This window comes from Dermochelys coriacea, chromosome 6 (assembly GCF_009764565.3).
Source record: "Dermochelys coriacea isolate rDerCor1 chromosome 6, rDerCor1.pri.v4, whole genome shotgun sequence".
NCBI lineage: Eukaryota > Metazoa > Chordata > Testudines > Dermochelyidae > Dermochelys > Dermochelys coriacea.
The window spans coordinates 20,479,604-20,505,603 of NC_050073.1; the positions used below are offsets into that span (position 1 = coordinate 20,479,604).

At 47.2% G+C, this 26,000-nt stretch overlaps 1 protein-coding gene across 1 annotated transcript in view; it reads right to left on the reverse strand.

Annotated features, from left to right (window-relative positions):
- Nucleotides 1–25,466, reverse strand: part of CTSD (cathepsin D) — a 38,922-nt gene extending 13,456 nt beyond the window's left edge. Inside the window, exons 1-4 of the mRNA XM_038406145.1 lie at nt 25,119–25,466; nt 21,004–21,160; nt 10,564–10,687; nt 7,471–7,589 (exon numbers count right to left, since the gene is read on the reverse strand). Of these exons, the coding sequence (XP_038262073.1) occupies nt 7,471–7,589; nt 10,564–10,687; nt 21,004–21,160; nt 25,119–25,261 (543 nt within the window). The 5' untranslated portion in view covers nt 25,262–25,466. The remainder of the gene's footprint in view (nt 1–7,470; nt 7,590–10,563; nt 10,688–21,003; nt 21,161–25,118) is intronic.
- Between the last annotated feature and the right edge of the window lie 534 nt (nt 25,467–26,000).

The following is a 26,000-nucleotide window of genomic DNA, read 5'->3' on the forward strand; positions in this document are numbered from 1 at the left end:
CTCCCACATTTCTCAGGAAAGCAGGTCATGACATTGAGGTGGGCACTGAAGGGCTGTGTTGCAGTGGTGGGAGGGGCAAAGTGGTAATCAGACTGATGTGAATTTAAGGTTAGTGATCTTGCCAGACTCATTGCTAGAAAGACTGACATGGTGTAAAGCACTAGGAGATCAGTATGTTCCCACTGAAGTCAACGGAGCTACAATGATTTACACCAGATGGGGATCTGGCCTTTGGTTTCTATCTCTAGCCGTTCACGAGATCTCATGGCTTAAAATGATCACAGGCAATTTTACCAATTGGACCAGGATGCTTTCAGAGTCCTAACCATCTTTCCTCAGTCCCCCATGGTTGGGTCTGAAACTCCCATTGGCAGCATTACAGTGAGATGAACTGTACTGAAAAGGAAAAGCTCAGCCTCTCTGACCTGACATCAGAAAACGATCCCTTGTAAATGACTAAAATCCCCCTAGGGTTAGATAGTGCATCGCTCTGTGTCAGTATGTAAGGGTGTGTGTGCAGGCCTAGTATGTGTGCAGAGAGTTCTTATTTTAACTGCACTAAGGACACTTTTTTGTTTCAAAGTGCCATTTGCGTCACAAGAGAGAAAACCCACAGAGCAGGATGTGGGGCAGAAAGGACCCGAGTGACACATCCGATAATGCACTAAGAAGAGGGAGGCGTTTTCAGAAGTGATAAATGCACCACCACAGCACTTAAACAAGAGCAATGAAATATTTGATGGGCCTGTTCCCCAGCTGGAGCAATGCTGATTTACGCCAGCCGGGAAGCTGACCCAAAATTGCGAACATTTTGGCACGCACCAAGGTAGTCAGGCGTGCATGCACTTTCACGCTTGACGCCTCAGAGCATCTTTAGCAGAGCAAAGGCATTGGGTTACAGAACTTTCCCTCCAAGCCACTTGTTTGGCTCCCATCCAGGTACATAATGATCAAAAATCATTACTAGTGGATGCCTAGTTGGTGGCCTCGCTCCAATTCCTTGCAGAGAGGTCTCCCGCATCACATCCTGCAATTGGCACCCTAGTTAGCAGCCTCAGCAGAAAGACCAAAAACTGAAAGGGGCATGAAGGCTGAAGGCCAAATCCACAGCAGGTGTAGGGCAGGGTAGATTCAATGACTTCAGTGGAGTGGGGTCAATTTACCCCAGCCAGGAATCTTGCCTTGAACACTCCCTTCCTGCTGTGTGGCTAAATGAGGACTTCACTGTGCAGGGCCATCAGCCTAGCACTCAGCTGTCTGTGTTTTCTGTCCTGTTCTTGTACAGCACCCCCTAAGCTCCCTATGAAGCTAGAATCCCCTTGCCAGAACTTGGGATCGCTAGCACTCTGGGAGGCAGGGGTTCCTCTGCTACAGCTGCATTCATCCTTTGTTACTTGGAGTACGATTCCCACCTCCATCAGGAAGTCAGAAAGTTTTCTATAAGGCTAGTGAATCATGGGAATAGGCTTCCAAGGAAGGTTGTGGAATCCTCCCCACTGGGAGGTTTTTTAAGACCAGACTGGACAAACACCCGTCAAGGATGGCTTATCTTAAGTGATCACTCTCCTTACAGTGTGTATGATAAACCCATTGTTTCATGTTCTCTGTGTGTGTGTATATAAATCTCTCCTCTGTTTTTTCCACCAAATGCATCCGATGAAGTGAGCTGTAGCTCACGAAAGCTTATGCTCTAATAAATTTGTTAGTCTCTAAGGTGCCACAAGTACTCCTTTTCTTTTTGCGAATACAGACCAACACGGCTGCTACTCTGAAACCTGTCATTATGCAAGGCACTGAATTTAGCTGTATAGAGTGGAAATCTGTCAACTTCATGAAAAAACTCGCACAGATACAGACAGACATCATCTTCCTCTCCAAATGCAAACAGATGGACATCATACCGAAAGGACTGAAGGTAAAAAATCCATTACAATCTACATACCACACAGACTATGCTGACAGCTTGTGCCACACACTCTCAAGGAAACTGCGGAACCACCTGATTAACATCCTCTACAGCAAACAGGGAAAGATTAAGAATGAGCTCTCAAAACTGGATACTCTCATAAAGAACCAACCTTCCACACAAACTTCCTCGTGGCTGGACTTTACAAAAACTAGACAAGCCATTTACAAAACACACTTTGATTCTCTACAAAAGAAAAAGGACACTAAGCTATCTAAACTACTATATGCCACAAGGGGCCACAACAATGGTTCCCGTAACCCACCCAGCAATATTGTTAATCTATCCAACTATACTCTTAGCCCAGCGGAAGAATCTGTCCTATCTCGGGGCCTCTCCTTTTGCCCCTCCACCCCCACGAACATGATACAGTTCTGTGGTGACCTAGAATCCTATTTTCGACGTCTCAGACTCAAGGAATATTTCCAACACACCTCTGACCAACATATTAACCCACAGAGACCTTCCTGCCAACACTACAAAAAGAAGGATTCTGGGTGGACTCCTCCTGAAGGTCGAAACAGCAGCCTGGATTTCTACATAGACTGCTTCCGCTGACGTGCACGAGCTGAAATTGTGGAAAAGCAGCATCGCTTACCCCATAACCTCAGCCATGCAGAACACAGTGCCATCCACAGCCTCAGAAACAACTCTGACATCATAATCAAAAAGGCTGACAAAGGAGGTGCTGTCGTCATCATGAATAGGTCGGAGTATGAACAAGAGGCTACTAGGCAGCTCTCCAACACCACTTTCTACAAGCCATTACCCTCTGATCCCACTGAGAGTTACCAAAAGAAACTACAGCATTTGCTCAAGAAACTCCCTGAAAAAGCACAAGAACAAATCCGCACAGACATACCCCTGGAGCCCCGACCTGGGGTATTCTATCTGCTACCCAAGATCCATAAACCTGGAAATCCTGGACGCCCCATCATCTCAGGCATTGGCACCCTGACAGCAGGATTGTCTGGCTATGTAGACTCCCTCCTCAGGCCCTTCGTTACCAGCACTCCCAGCTATCTTCGAGACACCACCGATTTCCTGAGGAAACTACAGTCCATTGGTGATCTTCCTAAAAACACCATCCTAGCCACTATGGATGTAGAAGCCCTCTACACCAACATTCCACACAAAGATGGACTACAAGCCGTCAGGAACAGTATCCCCGATACTGTCACGGCTAACCTGGTGGCAGAACTTTGTGACTTTGTCCTCACCCATAACTATTTCACATTTGGTGACAATGTATACCTTCAAATCAGCGGCACTGCAATGGGTACCCGCATGGCCCCACAGTATGCCAACATTTTTATGGCTGACTTAGAACAACGCTTCCTCAGCTCTCGTCCCCTAATGCCCCTACTCTACTTGCGCTACATTGATGACATCTTCATCATCTGGACCCATGGAAAAGAAGCTCTTGAGGAATTCCACCATGATTTCAACAATTTCCATCCCACCATCAACCTCAGCCTGGACCAGTCCACACAAGAGATCCACTTCCTGGACACTACGGTGCTAATAAGCGATGGTCACATAAACACCACCCTATATCGGAAACCTACTGACCGCTATTCCTACCTACATGCCTCTAGCTTTCATCCAGATCATACCACTCGATCCATTGTCTACAGCCAAGCGCTACGATATAACCGCATTTGCTCCAACCCCTCAGACAGAGACAAACACCTACAAGATCTCTATCATGCATTCCTACAACTACAATACCCACCTGCTGAAGTGAAGAAACAGATTGACAGAGCCAGAAGAGTACCCAGAAGTCACCTACTACAGGACAGGCCCAACAAAGAAAACAACAGAACGCCACTAGCCATCACCTTCAGCCCCCAACTAAAACCTCTCCAACGCATCATCAAGGATCTACAACCTATCCTGAAGGACGAGCCATCGCTCTCTCAGATCTTGGGAGATAGACCAGTCCTTGCTTACAGACAGCCCCCCAATCTGAAGCAAATACTCACCAGCAACCACACACCACACAACAGAACCACTAACCCAGGAACCTATCCTTGCAACAAAGCCCGCTGCCAACTCTGTCCACATATCTATTCAGGGGATACCATCATAGGGCCTAATCACATCAGCCACACTATCAGAGGCTCGTTCACCTGCGCATCTACCAATGTGATATATGCCATCATGTGCCAGCAATGCCCCTCTGCCATGTACATTGGCCAAACTGGACAGTCTCTACGTAAAAGAATGAATGGACACAAATCAGACGTCAAGAATTATAACATTCAAAAACCAGTTGGAGAACACTTCAATCTCTCTGGTCACTCGATCACAGACCTAAGAGTGGCTATACTTCAACAAAAAAGCTTCAAAAACAGACTCCAACGAGAGACTGCTGAATTGGAATTAATTTGCAAACTGGATACAATTAACTTAGGCTTGAATAGAGACTGGGAATGGATGAGTCATTACACAAAGTAAAACTATTTCCCCATGGTATTTCTCCCCCCCACCCCACCCCCCACTGTTCCTCTGAGATTCTTGTTAACTGCTGGAATTAGCCTACCTGCTTGTCACCATGGAAGGTTTTCCTCCTTTCCCCCCCCTGCTGTGGGTGATGGCTTATCTTAAGTGATCACTTTCCTTACAGTGTGTATGATAAACCCATTGTTTCATGTTCTCTGTGTGTGTGTGTGTGTGTATATAAATCTCTCCTCTGTTTTTTCCACCAAATGCATCCGATGAAGTGAGCTGTAGCTCACGAAAGCTTATGCTCTAATAAATTTGTTAGTCTCTAAGGTGCCACAAGTACTCCTTTTCTTTTTCCGTCAAGGATGTGTTGGTTGGTCCTCCCTCACTGTGTGGGGATGGACTAGAGGACCTCTTGAAGTCCCCCCTACATTTCTGAGTGTCTATTACCTCTCATGGGGTGTGTTTCCCTAGGATGTTCAATAAAGGTTCAGGACGCCCAGAATTACTGTTTAGGGGCAGGGGTTTAAGGGGAAAGCAGAGAAGGGAAACACACAGTCCTCCATTCCCTCTCAACTAGTCAGCTGTCCTAGCCAAACACCTGCCAAGGCAGACCCACATCTGGCAAATAGTGACTTTGATGGAGCTTTGCTGATATCAACCAGCTGAGGATCTGGCCCAGCTTGATGGCTGCATTTTAGGTCTGGGCTCAGACATTGACAACGGCCCCCATTTCACATCTCTTGTGCATCCCAAGCCTCTTTCTGTGGTCAGCAGGAATTTGGGGTGTGCCATGAAAGCAGGAACAGGCCCAGTACGGTTCCCAGCATTTAGCGCCTCACCTCCGAGAGTGCCAGGAACCCACTGCAGTGCTCCCTTGGATTGTAAACTCGGCTTATCACAGGACAGACTTTGATCACTTCCGCACACAGGGAAGCTGAACATTGCAAGTTGCAATGGCTGCAGAGAGCCCTCCCTTCCCCGGCAGGCTCAGGAACAAACTAATTAAAAAGAAGGCTTTCCAATGATAATTAAAAAAAGCTGCAATTTTCCTTCTGACTCATTTCACTCCCTCCATTAAACTGAGAGCACTGAAACCTACCAACACAATCCCATAAAGCCAGCTGCTTTGGATCACTGCCCCACTCCATCATTGGAGCAGCTCCTATCAAATTGCCTCTTCATCTCTCCAGTCACCTGCGCCTAGCTCCCCCCGCTGCTCTCTCCCTGCAATCCTTCAATCCCACGAGCAGCAACCGACAGCACAAGGCAAAAGCAGACATCTCTACTGGCACTAGACTTTTTTTTTTTTTTTAAGCCTAACAGAAGTGGAACATTTCTTACTAAATGCAAAATGACTTCATTTGGCAACAGCCATAAAATCCTTTGAAGGAGTTTTAGTGAAACCTAGAAGCTGCAAGGTTGAAATGGAATGACTAGGGTCTAGAACAACTCCTAGAGGTGAATGTTGCGATGCCAGGGATACAGGTATGGGAGCAGGGACAGAGAGCTAGAATGGAGGGGTACAGGGATAGCTTTGGGCTCTGCAGATCTCCCAAGACCAGTGCAGTACTTGGGGGTGGGAATGGGGGGAGGAAAGATCTACTGGTTTTGAAGGTCAATCCTTGCTTATTGTGGGGTGGCAAATCCTCTCACTCGTCCGGGCAATACTGACAGTGAATCTTAGCAAGGGGAAACCTCACTCATGGTGTCATCTGACCTCAGTGAGACTCTGCCCATTGACGATTCATTTTGAATCGGTCCCAGAGTCTCCTGTTGCTTACGGAGATAACACCTACAAGGGGATGTTCTGGCTGTAAATCAAGTATTTCTGCACTAGTCTAGAAAAGACTCTGGCAGAGTCTAGTCCAAGCCAGATGGGAAATTCAATTCAGGCTGTTCTTCTGCTCGGTGAGGTGGGGGAGGGGAGGGAGGGAGAGAGAGAAAGAGATCCCCTTCTTTTGATACCAGCAGACTTTGTTAGCCAACACTTTTCAACTGGGACAGACACAGAAAATACCAGTGGATTTCTGGGCCTACCTAAAATAGGTTTATAGATATATCTATTTTGCTAAGCAAGTTTAGGGCTCTCAAGCCAGCACTGTAAACTAAGGCCCAGATCCTCAGAGATATATAGGCTCCTAACTTGCATAGATTTCAACACCTTTGAGGACCTCGGCCTACGTAATTTGGAAGCCCATGTCCCAGTGACTTTCAACAGGACTTGAGCTCTAAGTCACAGCTGTGCTTTGGAAAGCCCGGAGCCCATGTTTTCAAGAGTGAAGAGTGATTTCGGGCATCTCATTTTCTGAGTGCCTAACTTGAGACACACTGAAGTAGCCCGATTTTCAGAAGGCGGATACTCCGCACTTTCTGGTAATCAGGTCCCTTTAAGTTGTCTCAAGTTGAGTGCTGGGGGAAAAAAAAAAAAAAAAAGATGCAGCCCCTCCCCCAAAAAAATCACAGGTCACTTGAAAGTGTAGGCCCCAAGTTTCTACACAGAAGCAGGACTAATGCAATACAGGCAATAGCAAGGCAAGCTTACAGGCAATAGCAAGGCAAGCTGGACTGCCTCAAGTCTGATATGATGGAGCTACTCTTAGTGGTGGTAGCGTAATTTAATCTCCATTCTCACTCAATGCTTAGCCTCGCCAGTGAGATCTGCCAATTGCAACGTGGACATGTATCCCTGGGAGAGGTGGACTGAGATCCCCAACTAAGGCCCGGACTCAAAGAACTGAAGCATGTGCTTACCTTTAAGGAATAGTGGGATGCAGTCTTTCCTAGTGACTAGAGAACTGGACTGGGAGTCAGGAGACCTGGGTTCTATTCCTAACTACTACTGGTCTGCTGGGTGACCATAGGCAAGTTGATGCCCCTCTCTGTGCCTCAGTTTCCCCACCCTACAATACTGACCTGTGTAAAATGCTCTGAGATCTGATGAGAAGAAGTGCTAGGTATTACTAAGTCCCATTGAAATCAAAGGCACATGCCTGAATTCCTGGCTCAACGAGGGCCTACTTGGGTTGCAGAAGTGAAGTGCAGTCAATACTAACCCCCACAACATCCTGGCTGAGGTATCCAGACAGGCTCCCGGTTCCATAATGGATGGCGAAAGCTGTGCCGTTCTTCTGGTATGTACTGGATTTGGAGGAGTCGTATTTGTGATGGATCACTGCAGGGAGGAATAGGAACACAGGAGGTACACACAATGTTAATGCTGCTCAGCAATTTACACAGTGTGTTGCCTGTTTGAAGCACTGGTCAGGCATTAGCTAATTAACTGAGTGGGTCAAAAAGCTGTCAGGAAATCCTAAAATTAAATGTCACAACCTGCCTGAGAGATGTGATAGGGGATCCCCCTTTTACAAATGGGGGGAGGGGAAGAAGCAGAGAAGTGAAGGTCACACTAAAGTCAGTGGTGGAACATGTATCAAAAAAACCTCAGGACTACCAGACTCCTAACCCCACCCTCATAGCTCCAGATCATGCTGCTTCCCTTGCTCTTAGAAGTAAATGCATGTTGAAGGAGAGGGTAAGCAGAACCCTCATTCTTACATATGCCAATTCCAGAATGCCTTATAAAGCATTTCTAACATGTGAGCAATTCAGTGATGAGATCCAATTTAGCAGGATTTGGCTACTGTATTTGGAGACTAGACTACACATGGCTGATAATGTCAGGGGACATTAGAAACCAAGAGAATGATGCTCAAGTCACCATAATGGCCCCAAGAGGAAGATGCTTTGTGCTCCGGAGAGTTTGGGTGAATTTAAGTATATACAGGTATTAAACATTAATTTTTGTATTCACTCATTTAGATCACAGTGTCTCTTTCTTAAAGGTAACCTGAAAAAGATTTTTTTAAAATACAGGTTTTCTGCCCTTCTTTATAAGGATAGCCGGGAAGGTTTTAGTTTAAAAAAAAAAATGGAGGGGGGGGGGGAAGAAGAGGGAAGAAGGATGTCTTCCCCCATTAGGGTGACCAGATAGCCGATGTGAAAAATCAGGACAGGGAGTAGGGGGAGGTGGGGGTGGGGGTGGGGGTAATAGGCGCCTATTACAAGAAAAAGCTCCAAATATTGGGACTGTCCCTGTAAAATTGAGACATCTGGTCACCCTATCCACCATGCCTATTTGTTTCATTCCTTAGAAAGTTCAGGAATTTTATTTATTTCTTCCCCAGTTTTGCTCAAGGGTCTAAATGGATGTCTCAGCAGACATTGATTTGTCGTCTTCAGCTTTATAATTAAAAACAGTCATTAGCAATGACATCCTTGCTCCCAAATGTTTTTACATCCCTGGAATTAAATAGGTCAAAAGACAAACAAGCCAAAAAGACAGCATCTGATACATCACTGCCTGGCACCTTGTGCATAATCACATCTGTGCAAACTCAATTCCAGTTTGGGAGCATTTTACATTTGCTTTGCATTAGAGTAAAATGAGTGATGCAAGGTGCAAGTTGAGAATCAGGACCACAGAGCTCTGAACAGACCAGCTAAAAATCTCGTCCCCTCTCAAATGTGCAGCTATCTTGCTCTTGGGTTGTTAACATTTCCCTAGTTCTCCAGTTGTACAGAATCTCCAAGATAGACCAGTCCTGAATCAGAGAGTCTCCAGCCTAGACAGGGCCCAAATCTCTAATATATAAAAACAAATGGAAAACAAACCCACTAAAAAATAAATAAATTATTTATCTATATCCATCCACCTGCCAAACTACTATGAATCATAAAGGGCACAAGTCCAATATTCACCTGCCACCCCCCTCCCCCAGCTTTGCAGGTCACCTTTCATGTTTGTATATTTGTTGACTCCACTTTCTCCCTTCTGCTTAAGTAGCACATTTGGTGGCTTTTAAAAGGCATTTTACCACAGTTGGGTTTGACATCTTCTTCTTTGGAGATTTATTATACTGTAACATCACAGGGCGAAAACCTTGTAATTTCTAAGCCTTTGGTTCTAGCCACAACATTTTTAAAAACATGGTTATTATTAATTATAAATCCATAAACATGTGCATGCATAGTCCGGGCAGTAATAAACTAGAAACTAGGACAGTTGGTATCAGATCTAGCAAGATAGGCTTTTTTGACAGCATTGAGCAATAGGACAACACAGCTATAATTTGGGCAGAAGCAGAGCGACACATGGAATGGCTCATTACCCAATCAAGGTCATTCCGAAAAGAATTAATGTGAGTGTGTGTGGGAGACGGGGGCGGGGAAAGAGACAGAACAGGGGGAGATATGGGAGAAGGCCATTAACTTGATAGCTCACGGGACTGGGATTCAGGACACATGGGTACTATTCCTGGCTGTGCTTGTGACCTTGGGCAAGTTGCTTCGCCTTGTGTCCCCCATCTGTAAAATGGGGATAATGATATTGACATCTCCTTTGTAAAGGGTTTGAGCTCTACAGAGGAAAACTGCTGTAAGAGTTAGATATTATTGGCGTTTTCTATTTCACTCATCTCCCACCACCAATGCCACTTCCACATTTTAGGTTAGCCATTGAAAAACCATCAGCATAGACTTTACTTGTCCCTTGCTCCTTCAGTCAAAGGGAACAAGGGCGCCAATGCCCAGATATCAGCACCGTGCTCCAATAATGCAGTGAAACTATCATCACAGGGCAAGAAAAGGGCTTGCTCTGGTGAGCCTGAAAAGTGCAAAATATAAAAAAGACTACATCTTCCAAACCCTTGGGGTTGGACAAACTTAAGGGGAAAGAGAAAGGGGATTCTTATTTTGAAGACCTAGTGGCTGCAAGTGCCAAAGACAGGGACTGTCTCAGTGTATTCCCAGAGATGTTCTAGCTTAGCCATGCTGCAGCTGCCTAAGCTGGGGAAGCTGTTCTGGGGACTGGCGTGCAAATGCGAACACAGAGAGCCCTAAAGCATTCAGTGCTTCACTTGGGTTATTCTCCCCAACTGCTCCAGCTGGCCCACTCATGGGCCAAGAAGTCTGCAGGACAGACTTGTTTGGAGGATGCCAGTTGCCTTCTGGGTTTCTCCCTTGGGTGGTCTGACCTTCCGTCCCTGGTTTTCAGGGCGGCTCTTTGGTGTCTGTACCGGATATGCAAGGAACAGGAGACTGTTAAAGGTCATGAAGCCAGGCAGCTATACAGCACAAGAGCTACTTACAGCAGGCGATGTCCAGGAGGTTGCAATGGACAGAGGGCACCCAGAGGTTGGACGATCCAGTGTCAAAGACCACAGTGAACTTTTGCGGTGGCGTCCCAATGCCAATCTCGCCATAGTACTGAGCCTGAGGGAGAAGAGGAGCACAGATAGGAGTGTTAATACAGATGAAAGTTTCTGGAGACAAGGAAGGTATTCCCAGGCGCTCTGGCTCAAAATTGAATTGAGCTGGATAATCCTCTGAGGTTGATGCATAAATAACTTAGTGGTGTAAGACTGCAATTGCAATCCCTACTTCCCCCAGCAGGAGCAGGGAATGGTGTAGACAAGTGCTGGCAGTAGCGAGCTCATAATCACTCTAGTACCAGCCTCTTCCAGCAGGAATCACTTATAGGGAAGGGCACAGTAGTGGTGAGCTCACAGCTGCTCCAATCCCAGCCTCTCTCAGGAGGAATTAGTGTAGGAACATGGGCTGTGGTAAGCTCACAGATCCTAAAAGGTAACTAGGAGCCTAACTCCCATTGACTTCAGTCCTACAGCACTCAGCTTCACACAGCAAGAATCACTGAAAGGAATAGCAGGGAATCCAATAGATACAGAAGCATCCGAAAAGGTCACAGTGTTTGCAGGTTGTGTAGGAGTCTCCCTCTCTCCTCCACCCAAGCCACACAGTTCCAAAGTGATGAAAGGAGAGATGTACTGTAGGGCTTTTATCACAAGCCCAAGTCATAAGATCTGGGTTCTGTTCCCAGCTCTGCTACAGACTTCTTGTGTGACCTTGGCCAAATCACTTAATCTCTTGGTGTCTCCCTTCTCCTTCTGGAAAAGAATGGCGGTAATAATATTCCCTTCACCTGTCTTGTTCATTTAGAAAGTAAAAGAATCTGTTTTTCACCAGGTATTTGTACAGCACCTAGCACAACAGGGTCAAGGCCTCTAGGTGCTACCATAACACAAACAATAGAGGGAAATTCCTCAGAGAATACCTGGAAGTTACTACACTTAGGCACTGAGCGAGACTAAAAGAAATATTACAACTGGAAGTAAAGTGACTCTGTCATCTCCCAAGTACCCCACCGGCTGTCAGTTCTTAGCAGGTAGTAACTAACGTCAGCCAGGAAAATCATGTGCGAAACAGAACAAGTCCTTCTAAATCAGTATGTGAAACCCCTGTGTTCTATGCTCTTCCAGGTGCCTCAGAATGGATATGGGGCTGTGGCCTCCTAGCTCCTCCCAAGCATAGCAAAACTGTACATAGATCAGTTCCTTTGGCAGATGGATGCGCACCTCTGTGGTGCCCAGACAAACCTAACATCCCTCTAGTTTCTTACCAGCTCACTCCCATTCATTTTTAAAAAACATTTATTTTTTAAAATGTAAAACAAAAGCATCAGCCACAAAAAGTTGGCTGCCCGCAGACAGTACCTTGGGCATCCACCTCCCTGAGCTTTTGTTCTAACCCCAAAGTGCAACTGTAAGTAGGGCTAAACAACACTTGCTTGCTCCTGTGTGCAGGGTAGGTAGATTTCCCAAGTTAGGGCCATTAGCTTCTGCTCATTTGAAGTTTTCATTAAAACAAGAAGTTTACAATTAGGACAGTGAAGAGAACCCTGCAGCTGTGAACCAAGTGTGTACTGATGCAGTGCAGTCTGAGTCTGTAGACAGCCAGCTCTGGTGCCTCTGCAGCTGATCTCCACTCTGCCAAGCTGCAGCAGAGTGAAACTGGACCACAGGTTTGCCAATTTGCATTGTTGCCATTCCAAGAATCAGGTTAGTTTCAGCCCTGCTGACACTGGGGAAAGTTGTAAGTAGTAGCAGCATACATGGAGCTATTCACTGGGCAGTGGAGGGGAGTCAGGACTCGTAAACAGGCTGGGATAGAGGTAGAGTAGCAGGGAACTTTCCAAGCACCCTTGCAGCTTAAAAAAAAAAAAAAAAGGTAGGTATGAGAGTCAGATATGCTGTTTCCCTTCCACAAGGGAGGGGATAGGTATAGTAGGGAGTACACAATGATCACCTACTAGACCTGCAAGCCAGGGAATGGTATGAAAGAAGCCCTTGAGCAGGGATCAAAGACAGAGATTCCAAGTAGGACTCCAAGGAGCTAGACATGGGGCTGGCTTCTCACATGGATAATGCCTTCCCTTCGTTCTTATCAGGCTTTGGCTAGACAAGATGGGCGAGGTAATCTCTTTTATTGGACCAACTTCTGGTAGCTAGTAGTTTTAGTCCAATGGTACACAGAAGTCTGGAAAGATTTTCAACCCCTATTTGTGAGTGAGTGGGAAGGAAAAGATAAGTTAGGAAACTCACAGAGACAGGATGATTTGTTTATTGCAGGGAGGTGAGGGGGAGGGAGAAAGAAAGCAAAGACAAAAAATAGAGGGGAGAAGGCAGAGAAGTGGTGGAGGGAGAGAAAAGGAAGATCATAGACAAATGCTGAAGACACACCTTGAACTACTATAGGAAAGAAACAAAAAGGTGGAGTGAAGCCAGGAAGGAAACACAACTATTACAAAATGAAAAGAGGGAGTAAGGTGAAAAAAAAAAATTAGAAAGCCAACTGGCATTGTGACAATTCCCGCAAATTGCAAGGGGTAGGAGTGGCAGCACAAGTATTTCCCACCCTGGCTGGCAGGCTAGTAGGGAACAGAAACTTTTCAAGCAGCAGGCGTAGGAGAATACAGCCAGGGGGAAGCAAGAAATCGCACCAGTTGTGCCTGGAGTTGTTTAAGCAAGGGGGGGTGGAGAGGTGTTGTCAGTGTTGTGGGGAAAAGAGCTGGACCAGCAGTTTAGAAGCAACCTTGGAGTCTAGTTTATCAGCCAGCTACATGTGCTGGTGGCTGGATGCCCTGGACTGCAGCGTGCTGAACACAGAGATGGCGGTACAAAGTACACCAATTAGGCAGGGCTGGTGCTCTTGTTCATGCAGCATAGATGGCATCCCTTAGCAGCAGCAAAATTTTATTTATTGTTATAGGAGCGATTGCAGGGAGGGAAGGGCACTCCCCCTCCAGTTTAAGGCAGAAGGAAGTTGAGAGCTGGGGCAGCCCTTAGGTGCGAGGCGCACAGATGCTCTGGGTTTGCTTACTGGGACTCTCACATGATGGAGGACATCTCCCCACCTTCCTAAAGTTTATTTCTGTGTTGGGAACTATCAGGATTGGGGGCAAAGGAAAGCCACACACCATAGACTGCTGCACTGTGGGGAGGGAGTAAAATGGGGTCCAGCTGGAGCTGCTCTTCCCCCTAGCACCTTCCTGGACCCAGAACTATGCAAGGAAACTCCTCACCCCAAAACACATACTCCAGGGGCACTAGGACGCAGATGGTGACTTCCCCTGGCCCTTCCTCCCCCATATGGTCTTGGGGAAAAATGCAGTGAGAAAATCAGCCAGAGGCTCAAGTCCTGCTGGTAGGAGCAGGTACTGACGCAGCCAAAGCAGGGACCAGACATACCAAGAACTTCCTCTGCTGATTGGGTGGTGAGATAGGGTCGGAGCAATCTCTTCATCCCAGTTCACTCTACACCTGCTCCTCTTAGCCTTTTGTTCCTTGTCCTCCCCCTCACTCCTCTGAATTTACCCTTCTCCCACACTACACCGGTCTGGTCGATTTGGATTGAAAACTTGTTGGGGCAGGGACCATCTGCTACTCTGTGTTTGTACAGTGCCCCAGGCTTGATGGGTCCTTAGTAATAAGGGAAGGCTGGGCAACTTAAAATAAAAATCTCTGTCCATGGATTAGGGCCTATCAGGGCCTTAGAGGGAAAGCTATGAGGAAGGGAGGTCAATATTTGCCCTAAAAAACCCTCCAAACCCTCAGGGTCCTGATTAAAAAGGACACTGCATTGTATAGCCAGCTGCAATGAGGCAGAGTCCTAAATATTTAGCAGTTTTGTAAGACAGCTCGGATCATTAAAGAGTTAATGATCCATTATAATAAACTGTAATGGGAAGGCAGTGGTGCTCTCCGATTATTGCTAGAACTCGAAAAAAATTAACCCCTTGTGTGCAGGCAAGGAGGGATTAGCACAGGACATGTGCCTGACTGCATCAGTTTATAGAAACCTGAGCATGATTCTCTACTGCCCTTCCCCTGGTGTGCTCATTTATACTGCCCCCAAGTGCTAGCCAATAAACACCCCACTAGCTTACAGTGGAGTAGGATTTGTACGGCACAGCCACATAAGGAGCAAGGTAGCACAGATCAGTCTTCCCCTGACCAGCAGTTCTGGGAGATGGACCAGGAAAGCCCATTACTAGCAGTATGGCCGTGGGCTGAATGGAAGCATAGCTAGAGCGCAGCAGGGGAGGCTGAATAAAATGAAATGAAATGCATATGGAGCGATGTTGGCTTTTTTTTTTTTTAAATTGCCTTAACTAAAGGGGTTTCCACACACAAGAACTCATCTGATCAGAATAGCCCTGGACCAGCTTTCCACCGGCTTGCCAGCAATACGCTGACTTGCAGTCACAAGGGAAGGCAGCGTAGATGGGCCAATGTTTCAGCACTTTTCCTGTGTTGTTTTCAATGTTTTTTGTTTTGCACTGTCACCAAAGTCTGTCCAAACCCAGCACGCCCCAAAGGTCACCCAACAGCTGTGCTGAGGATTTTCACTTCTCTGCATTCTTCCAGTGGGGAAAAGGAGCCATTAGACAGTGACCCAAAGATCAGCTTACTTTAAAGCACTTCCTTAATATTAGAGGAGAATGACACTGGGTCAGTGCAAAGACCTCATCTACACCTTAACTAAAACCAAGTCAGGGGACCCAGTTATAATCTTGTCCCATGACCAGATTACAAACACAGAGACTAGTTGGTGTAATCAACACGTAACCATGTAGTAATTGGGTCAGGTGACCAAAGTGTTGCAACAGGTACCTGACTGGGTTAAAAAATAGAAGTGGTCACAATCTTAAGAGAAAAACCTTCTGGTCCTTTCTCCTTCATTTGATCTTTTGAAGCATCCTTCTGTAACTCTACAAATACCCCTCCACTAAGAGTGACAGATTTCCACCTTGTCACTGACAGTCACGGTCAAATCCCCGCCATGTAATGGGCTATTTAAACTCTTGCACATTGCCAGCCAGAGCACTGTAAAAGCCTAATCTGTTAGCAAGTCAACAAGGTGGATGAGGTCGTATTTTTTATTGGACCAGCTTCTGTTGGTGAGAGAGAGAGAGAGAGAGAGAGAGAGAGAGAAGCTTTTGAGCTACACGGAGCTCTTCCACCAACAGAAGATATCCCCTCACACTCCTTGTCTTGCTAATATCCTGGGACCAACATGGCTACAACACCACTGCAAATAGTAAGAGGACAGACAAGAAAAGCTTTGCAGACTCCCTGACCTCCAAAGGGAGCTTGAACTTTGGAAACGGAGCAGAACCTAAAAAAAAAAAAACAAACAAAAAACCACACACCAAACACACACACACCACATGCCAATCCTACAAGGCTGACTTTGTACTGAATTTGCAGCAAATCCAGTAAAGTACTTAAAAATTAACAGATAATAAAGTGCTTCACTGGGTCAGTCTCCCTCACAGGATTAGCTGGGCCTATATGGACCTACGCCTTCAGTCACATGACTGTCACCTAATCAAAGTGTAGGCTAGGCTTGTGGGCTTGAATTTTTGACAGGCTCAGCTCACCCCATGACTGGGCCACAGAACTTAGACTCAGGGTTTCTTTAAGTTCTGCCGGCTGCAATGGAGCCCCACTGGGCTGTTCTGGGACCTGAGAATTACAGGAATGCAGCTGTACACTAGCCCCACACCCCTTCTGTATGTCATACCCCCATGCTGGAAGTGGGATGGGCGGCCCACAGCTGCCAGGCCAGTTCTATGCCATCTGGAGATTCCTAAGGGGAAATTCTTAAGGTAGCCGGTTAAGCCGGCTATAAGATTGCACCAGTCTAATAGCGCAAAGCAAAGCAAAGCATTCTCCATGTGAGCCATGATCTGGCCAATAGTTGCTGCTCAAGGAACTAGACAGCTAAATGTATAGACTAGAACCAAATAGATGCTATTTGCTTTAATACTGATGAGCTTCACAGAAGAGGTGCTTGAAGACCTGAATGCAGAGAGATACTGCTTACTGCTCAGCCAGGGAGGGCATCCGAGGTGTAAGGATGCAGGAGAACTAGGTCAATACAGTTAAGAAAGCCATGGAGATACCATCTGTCATGTCACTCTCATGACACGACCCACATCTCAATGGCATTGCAATGCAGGGTGTGCAGTCTCCATTGTGCATCATGCCCAAATGGCTACTTCTGCTGAGGAGGTTTAGAGGCTCCCCCAGTCTCCTAGCACTTTGGGTGGGGTTCTGGAACACCGTCAGGGTCTCCCTACCTGAAGGCAAAGGTACAACTGCCCCCGCCATTCCCCACTTTCTTGCACCAGAAAGGGAAAAAACCAAAACAAGCCATTGGAAACAATTCAAAGCCAACTTTAAGGCATGAGTTGTCCATTAACAGGAACAGATGCAGAGTATCCCCCTATGAGTCAATACCGGGTACCATTCTGTGCCATCTGTGGGCCACAAGCTCTGGGGGGAGGGGAATGCAATTAGTCACTGGCATCCTGGTCAGTGATGACCAAGACTCAGAGGGGCTTCTTGGAGAGACTTGGGCAGGACCTTCTGCCTGTCTAACCAGGGGACACTGGTCCAGATTGGGGTGACAAGCAGCGATGAGCGGTAGAAGGAGGGTGTATTTCAGGGGAAAGGGTGAAATCTTGTTATTTTTAAACTCTTCATTCATAGGGCATGCAGAGCTGCATGGGAAGGAGAGGAGGCATTGCCTGGAAGGAAAAAAAGGTGGGGGTGGACTAAAAAGGACACAGCTGATATCATGCACGAGAACTACAGAGATCCCTTCTGTGAATCCTCTCCCACCCAGTGGTTGTGCCTATGCTACATGCTCTTTCACATAAAAGAAGAGAGTGTGGTTTGAGCTACATCACATTGACTAGTATTGTCTCATTATTTCCTTTAACCATCCCACGCTCATCTGTTTCCACCTGTTGTCTCTGGCCTTTTTCTTAGATTGTAAGTTCTTTGGGGGCAGGGACTGTTTTTGATGTGTTTGTACAGTGCCTAGCACACTGGGGTCCTGGTCCATGATTTGGGCTGCAAGGCGCTACAGTAAGACAAATAATAAATCTGCCCTGCCACAGCTCCTGGGGTCCAGTGTTCTAGCCTGATGTCATAAGAGCAGCACAACCAAATCTCTGACTTTCTTGTGACTTGAAAATAAACCAAAAAGGGAGTTGAAATCATTTCTAGCAACAAGATTTGAAGATGGAAAAAAAAAAAAAAAAAACCCAGCACCTGAGAAGTGACTTAGTGTCAACTTCCAACAGGCAAGAGCTGAAAATGAGGAAAAGGTTTTTAGAAGAAGCCAGAAATATTTCGGAATCGCAGCCCCACTGTTGGTTAATCAGCAATGTCGAAACAGAGGGAGGTGGGGATTACAAAATTGCGGTCCCTCCTTGCTGATCCCAAGGAAGTTGGGGGAGGAAGAAATTGGAAATCTGACAAGAGCCCAGGGGGGCCGGGGAGTGCAAGTGAAAAGCTGCCAAGATATTCCCGCTCCCAGGAGAGCACTCCACATATGCAGGACGTGGCATGTATGGTGGTTCATAAGTCTGATGCCTTCAGGTCTGGGAGCTTTAAAATTCCACCTGTCCCGTAGGAACAAAGACTGAATGGCCACTGAAATTTAGAGGCCTCATGTTTTGGATGCCTAACCTGAGGCTAATTTTCAGAAGTGCTGAACACCCACAAATTCAATTGAAGTCAACAGGAGCAGGAGTTTAATTTTCAGCACCCAAGTTAGAATAGTTCGGCATAACTAAACAGTCTAAACCTCCTGTCTGGGGAGCAGCGTGTCTGGAAGGTCTGACAAAGTGAGTGAGAGAAGGAACTGGGTAGGGGTGAGGCTAGCACAGTTGTGGGGGGAAAAAGGTGCAATGTGATACGAATCAAGGGCAGAAACATGGGCAGGGCCAGAGCTGGGCAGATCCTCGATGGGCAGAACACCGCAGCTGTGCTGAGCCCTGTTCTGGTTACGTGAAGCGGCTAATAGGTAACTTTCTAGAGGACAGCAGCATGGCTACTACGTAGGAGAAAGAACCTGCTTCAAAGGTGGGCCCTTCTGGAAAGTTCTGCCTGCAGTATGAGAGCTGAGTCATTTACTGAGGGTGGATAAAGCCCTTGAATGAGAGTCTCTCACAATGAGGCCCTGTTTGAAAACACCTGATCCAAAGCCCATTGAAGTCAATGGGAGTCCTACATTTTTAAGAACCAGGGATAATGCTAGCAAGGGTGATTCAGCAGGATCCAAGCTGCGGAGGTGGGAAATGACCTCTATCCCGGCGGAGGGTTGCCTCTCCTATCCTCCCCTACAATTCAGGCACCCATTGCCTCCCAGATGTTTTCCAGGCATTTCCTTTTCCATTTGCAGGGAAAACACTTGCCTAGATCTTGATTGACAGTGTCACACAACAGCCCTAATCATGTTGCTGATTCCCCATCTCCCTTTTGTAATCTGTTTCCAGTCATGTGCCAAGAGGAGACTTCAGTAAACAAATGCTTGGGGTTTTTCCCCTCATGCTAGTGTCAGCACCACTGGTATCAAGGGGTTAATATTATAATGAGCCTGTGTGCCAATGCCCCCTACTGGATGGAAGAGGACTATAACCATGTTTCATGGACCCTATACTGCTAAGAGCCAATGCAGGTTCCCCCTAATCCACAAGGGGTCATTTCCTTTTGAAGTGGGTTCTGAACCTCCCTCCAGCATTCAAGTTACATAAAGATAGGCAGCTTCCTGAATATCCAACATGTAATTTGCTCCATTAATGAACTACAAAGCATCTGTGTGTGTCCAATGCAAACCCAGGTAGTGAGCTTTGATGAAAGGAACCCTGCACTCTCAAAATATATGCAGTGTTTTACTAAAGCAAAGCGGCACATACATTCTGTTTCTGGATTCCCTTTTTACATCAGTACTGACCCTCATCAGTACTGCTGCCAGTGTACGGGTGTGCAACATCTGCCTTGTGGTTTTCTTGAGTGCCCACTCTTAAGTGCACTCAACAAGCCAGACTTTCCAAAGAGCTCATGGCCATTTTGACAAATGCTCAGCACCCCAAACCGGGGCCATACTTTCAAAACAAGTCAGCGCCCATTGTGATTCCTATGTGCTCAGGCTCTGATCCAGCAAATGATTTAAAGCACATGCTTAACTCTAATGGGACTGCTCAACAGTTTAAAGTAAAGCAGTAATGCTTTGTCGGATCTGGGCCTCCAACAAACAGCAGCAATAGTTCCTTTCATCCATAGATATCACCGCACTTTACAAAGGAGATCAATATCGTTATCTCCATTTTATGGATGGGCAAATCTCTTCCCACCTCCATTTCCCCAGCAGCTCAATGACAGAGTTGGGTTCTAGTCTTGGCTCTTACAGATTCCAGCCCAGTGCCCTGGCCACAAGGACTAGTAATACTAACAGCTACCTCTCCCTCCTGCTTGATGCATTCAGTGAAAACTACAATTTGTTATGCCCTTGCATCACAGGCAGCGGATTGTGGCACCACCAAATCAGGCAAGAAGTGGAGAGGTCTGATTACAAAGGAGAAAGCTTCTACTGACAGTCATAAAGTTTGGATAATTAGCAATGAGGGGAAAAGAAATAGGTTACTAAAGCTGTGAAGACTGTTTTAAAGCTCTCTTGGGTGTGGCAGCAGGTTTATTAAAACTGCAAATAGCTGTAAATAAGAGGAGCTTGCCCTTCAAACTGTGGCTCCTTCATTCCCTGGAAGTCTGCACTGCATCTGTGTACTTATGTAGTGCTACACTTAAAGGCCTTCTCCTCCCTCTGAAGCCAAATGAGGCATTGCCATTGATGTCTGTGGAAGCAGGACTGGAGTCTAAAGGATCAAATCTTCAAAGAGAGTTAGGCAATCTGGAGCTACGGGGCTAATCCCTGCAACAGCTCTGTAAAGGAGGTATTATCACGGTTTTACATACGGGTAAACTGAGGTAGAGTAAGGAGCTTGCTGCAGAACTGAGGCCCTGACTTTGGCAGGGTGAGTTTCCTTGGGAGTGGATTTCCACAGCACTGGATGAGAGTATAATGTGTCTGCAAACACTGCTCATGTGCAGGGGCTGTCAAAGGGATAAGGCCTGAGTGCGATTCAATATTCACAGCAAAGAGTCAGGCACTTGAGGAGCATTTGCAGCAGGATGAGTCAGCTATCACTGTGGGCAAGCAACAGCCTCTTTTTCCTGTCCATGCATGTGGCAAAGAGGTGCAGATGACAACAAGTTTCCAGGTTAATGGTAGACCCTATGCATTGAGACAGGGAACTCCCTGCAATACCATGCTGCCAAATAGAGCAGTGACCCTGCAGAATCAGCTGCTGTACTTACATCCATGTAGTTCTTGAGGGTCTCTGGGGTGGGATCTCCTATGCCAGGCACGCCCAGCTTGTATTTCAGGAATTCGCCCATAGCATTCAGATCGGGGATTTCGCTTCCGGCTTCATTTAGGACGCGGCGCACTGAGGGGAACTTAGTCAGTGGGATTCTGTTTGGGAACGAAAAAAGCACATTGCCAGTTAAAGCAAGTAACCCTGCCAATGCCACATGACAGCATCCACCTTCCCAACAGGCAGGGCTGGGCCCCAAGCAAAGCAAGTGATCCTCTGGTACACAAGGAGCACTCAGAGGTTCAGTAGCAGTCTTACAAAAATCCAGAACATGCTGCTGTTTAATGTTCTGATGGACAGAATTTTCCCTCCTACTCCCCTCTCCCCAGGGTGACAGCACCTGTTTCTGTTGATCTGTGCATACAAATAAATGCACACCAGGGCCTGTAGGGTTCTCAGGAACACATCTTCTGCTGGTGCAAAATGGTACAGTTCCATGGGAATTAACGGATCTGCCAGTTTTCATCAGCAGAGAATTTGGCTCCTAATGTCAGCAATGTTTACAGCGCAACTCCCAGCCTGGGCAAGCTTCGACAAAGTTTATATTTTTCTGAAGCCTACTGTCGGGTCTTCTTTCTGGAGCATTAATAAGAATACCTAGCTCTTGGTGCTTTTCATGTGTAGATCTCAAAGTGTTTTACAAAGGAGGTAATGGCAATTATTCTCACAGATGGGGAAATTGAGGTAACTGAGGTACAGAGACTGACTTGCCCAAGGTCAGACAGCAGGTACGTGGCAGAGCCAGAAAGAGCACCCAGGTCTCCCAAGTTGAAGCCCAGTGCCCTATCCGGAGAGCCATGCTGTCTGTCTCTCTCAATTCCCAAGGCCTGTGCATGAAGAGAAGCACTCACTGCTTTCCATCCGGGGCATGTCTACTACACTTCCAGCTGGGGAAGTGTGCGTCCTCGAGCTCAAAACGGCATCCCCAGCTCCTAGTGTAGACATCCCTGAATGAGCCAAACTTAAGGTGTGTCATAATCCAGCATTTCAAGCATGTGCTGCTTCTAAGAGTTGGAAGCTTCAGCTCAACTTCACTGACCCACGTGAGTTTGTCTGTGCGTGGAGGGGAGGTGGGCTACCAGCACCAGAAGAAAAATAAAATATCAGGACGTTTGGGTATCACCGTTCTTCCCTTCTCCTCCTTCCTTCCATCTTTGGGGAACTCCCCTTGTTCTTTAAGGCCCTCTTCATACCAGAAGCAGAACCATGCTAGCTCTAGCTATGTTCCAACACACAGAACATGACATAGTTTTCATGACAATGGCCTGATCCAAAGTCCACTGATGTCAATGAGAGTCTTTCCATTGACTTCAGTGGGCTTTACACCAGGCCTCCCATTAACAGGGTGCTGGATGAACATAGAAAACAGACCATTCTTGCCCTGAAGGGCTTATAAAACCATGTTTGGGGAGGTGGCAGGAGTAGTGTACAGCGCTGTTTAGTTTGGGAAAAGGATTCCCTGTTCATTTGAATTAGGGAACCATGCTAATATAGTTACTGATCCAACCTCTGGATCCCACCATAGGCAACATCTTAGACTCAGACTAGCAACTGCAGAAGAGCTGAATTAAGTGCAATGTTCCCAACTGCTAGGGATGTCCCAGCACCACTGAACTCAAGGCCCTCAGCAATTTCACTCAAATGGGGAAAGCACTTTAATGCTCAAGGCCCCTGTGCTACTAATGATCTTCCGGAGCCAGTGGCTTTGCTCAAGAAAGTTGCCTGCTCCTCAAGGTGTGGTAGCCAGCCTGCTCAAAACCAGCCATTCCTCTCTCCCAACGAGGCCATCCATTTGGATGCTGCTGTTTGTAAGGACTCTGACAACTTCTTTCTGAAGTTTCTGTATTTCAGGCCCTGTCCATGCTGGGAAATTGACCGTGTTCTTGAAAGCAGTCAGATACCATGGCTGTACTGGCTGCTGATGGCCAGCAACAAGAGTACAATTTTGTTAAAACAGCTGTTGAAAACTGCTCAGAGTCCAGAAAAAAATGAAGCACAGGAGGGGCTCTATGCAACAAAAGACAGCTCCAGTATCAGGCCATTTCCCTAGGATCGAAGAGTGGTAAAGTCAATACTTATGTAAAGGCACTCCCTTTGTTGGTCATGATCCAGTGCAGATAAGAAAGTTGGTATATTGACAGAAAGCTGACCATAGCTCACAGAAAATGAAATTAAGGAAGACAACTTACAGCTATTTTGCTTATCATGATTTAGAACTTTGTAAAGACTCCACTGAGGTTCCATTTGTGAGGACAACTGTCCCAGCTTGGCACTCCCTAGATCATACTCCTGACTCCCAGGGCCTCATTCACTGCTGTCCAGCACCTAGAATAGTCATTTTCACGTGTGTGTGTGTGTGTGTGTGTCACTACTACTATTCTGATTACAAAGCATTTTACACACACTTTGCGCTGGTGAAACTGACTATGCAAAGTGCAGGGTCACAATGATCAGGCTCCTAATGTGTCCGCAAACTCCCACTCCTGTATTACAGATCAAAAACAAACAGACTTCAACAAGAGGGCACATTGTTCCCACACCACAAATCCTCTGGTCAAGAGCTGCTTGAAGCCGACAAACCCCGCAAATTCATTGCTACCTAGTTCCAGAGTAAATGTATATTTTGTGGAGCGTTTTGTTTGAAGTTAACATATTGACTGTCAGTTTCAGCAACAAGAGGAGAAAATTTGTGACCACTAAATAACCCCTCAAATCTTGATGATCTCTCAGAAGTTCCATTGGCCTTCACAGGAGCCAAACCTTCCAAGCCCTGATTTTCAGAAGGGCTGAACACCCACAATTCCAGCTGAAATCAATAGCAGCTGCCCAGACCTTCTGAACAATCAGGGCTTGGAAAGTTTTGCTCCTGTAAAGGTCAATAGAACTTGTGAGAAATCATCAAGACTTGAGGTTTTACTTAGTGGTCAGGAATTTTCTCCTCTTGTTTTTGAAACTGATAGTCAACAGGTAAGTGAAGAGTAACTCAAAACAAGCTCCACCCCGTAATATACATTTACCTTGGAACTATACAAAGAATGAATTTGGGTGAGCGACCTGAGCCCGACAGGTTTGTTTTCTGAGGGCCACATCCTGCTCGATGCTGTGCACCCTCAACTCTACCCAGTTTCAATGGGAGTTGAGAGTGCTCAGCCCATTTGCTGGATTTGGCCCTGCGGATAGGGGAGTGGGGAAACAGCTGCAATACATCCAGGGTGGCACACTACATGCACCTAACTTCTGCTTAGCAGTAGGAAGACACTATAAAGCGTGCTTCATGCCTCTTCATGAGCCAAATTGTGCCCTTGGAGAGGCAGGTGCATCTCCCAGGGGGGGAAGCCCATAGAAAAAGTCCAGATCTAGCCCAGGACCAAATTTGAGCTCATGATGGGTGAGATTTTTTTTTTTTTCCTTTTTTGCTTAATTCTCCCATTTCCCAACCCTGGCCGAGAGTGGGATGCAGGGAGGCTGGCTCTTTGGTCTGGTAGGAGTTTACCTGAGTCTGCAGCTAATTCCTCACGTTAAATCCTAATCCCCCGGCCCCCCCCCTGAGCTCATGATGGCAGAGAGAAATCGCAGCCTCCAGGAGCAAGAGTAGCAGCCGCGTTAGTCTGTGTTCGCAAAAAGAACGGGAGGACTTGTGGCACCTTAGAGACGAACAAATGTATTTGAGCAGAAGCTTTCGTGAGCTACAGCTCACTTCATCGGAAGCTCACGAAAGCTTCTGCTCAAATACATTTGTTCGTCTCTAAGGTGCCACAAGTCCTCCTGCTCTCCCAGCAGCAAGGGACACGCGCCCATTCCTAAGCAGCAAAGACCCTGCTTTCCCTGCGACCCTCCCCAGTTACCGCAGGCAGCCGGGCAACGGGCAAGCCCAAGCAGGAGGACTATTAAAAAAAAAAAAATAAAAATACGCCCCCAGCAGCTCTTCGGCGGAAGGGGTGAGCAGCTGCTGTTGCCATCGGGCTCCCAGCCAGCACCTTTGTTTGCCAAGGACCCCACCCTGGGGGCCCCTAGCGCCTGCTGTCCAGCCGTGCCCAGCTGCAGCCCTTCCCTCACCTGATCAGCGCCGAGCACGGGGCCGCAAGGGCCAGGAGCAGGAGACAGGCGCGGAGCCCCATGGCTGCGGCGGAGCTGGCTCCCGGCGGGACGTGCGCTGCGCTGCCCGCTCGGTTATCCAGGGCAGGGGGGGGGCGGAGCATGGAACCCTGTGACTTTGGGATCAGCTGACGGGCTCAAAGTGCCACCCCGTGTGACGTGATCACCGGGGCGGGGGCAGCGGGGGCAGGGCTTTACCCCTGTAAACGCCACAGTCGGGCGGAGGGGAGGCGGCTTGGGGCTGCCTGCGGCCAGACTTTCCGGCAGCAGCGTCGCGAACGCCAGCCTGCAAACACCATGCCTCAGCCCCCTCTCCCCCGCCCCAAAACTCCCACGAGACTGCCTTGGATTGCTTTGCTGGCTGGCTGTTCATTTGGAGCTTGGGCGCAGGGCTTTTCTCTGCCGTGGGGGAAGCTCAGACCTTAAGGAAAAGGGAAGCGTGAGCTGCTGGTGCACTCGTGCTGTTTACGAAAGCCACCAAACGGGACAGGACTTGCGCTGCGATTGCAAGAATTTGCAACACGGGTGGAGAGATTGTGCCATGTCTGCCTCCCCCTCACAGTCATATAACCTTGCTGTGGCAATCAGGGCAGCTGCTGGCATGGAAAGATGAGAGCAGGAAAGTGTTTAATGTATTTGTACCTGCCTGTTCGTCTCTCCCAGGGTATGCAGTGTGCCCAGCCATTTCATAGCCTCGTTATCAGGCAGGTGAGGAGCCCGTAGCCCACTGTGGAAATAAATCAGGGGGCACTCATCAAGGATATGCCACATAGCCCGAAATTAACTGGATCTACCACGTGGTGGGTCGTTAGAGGAACCCCCTTGGAAGAGACTGGCTGCACA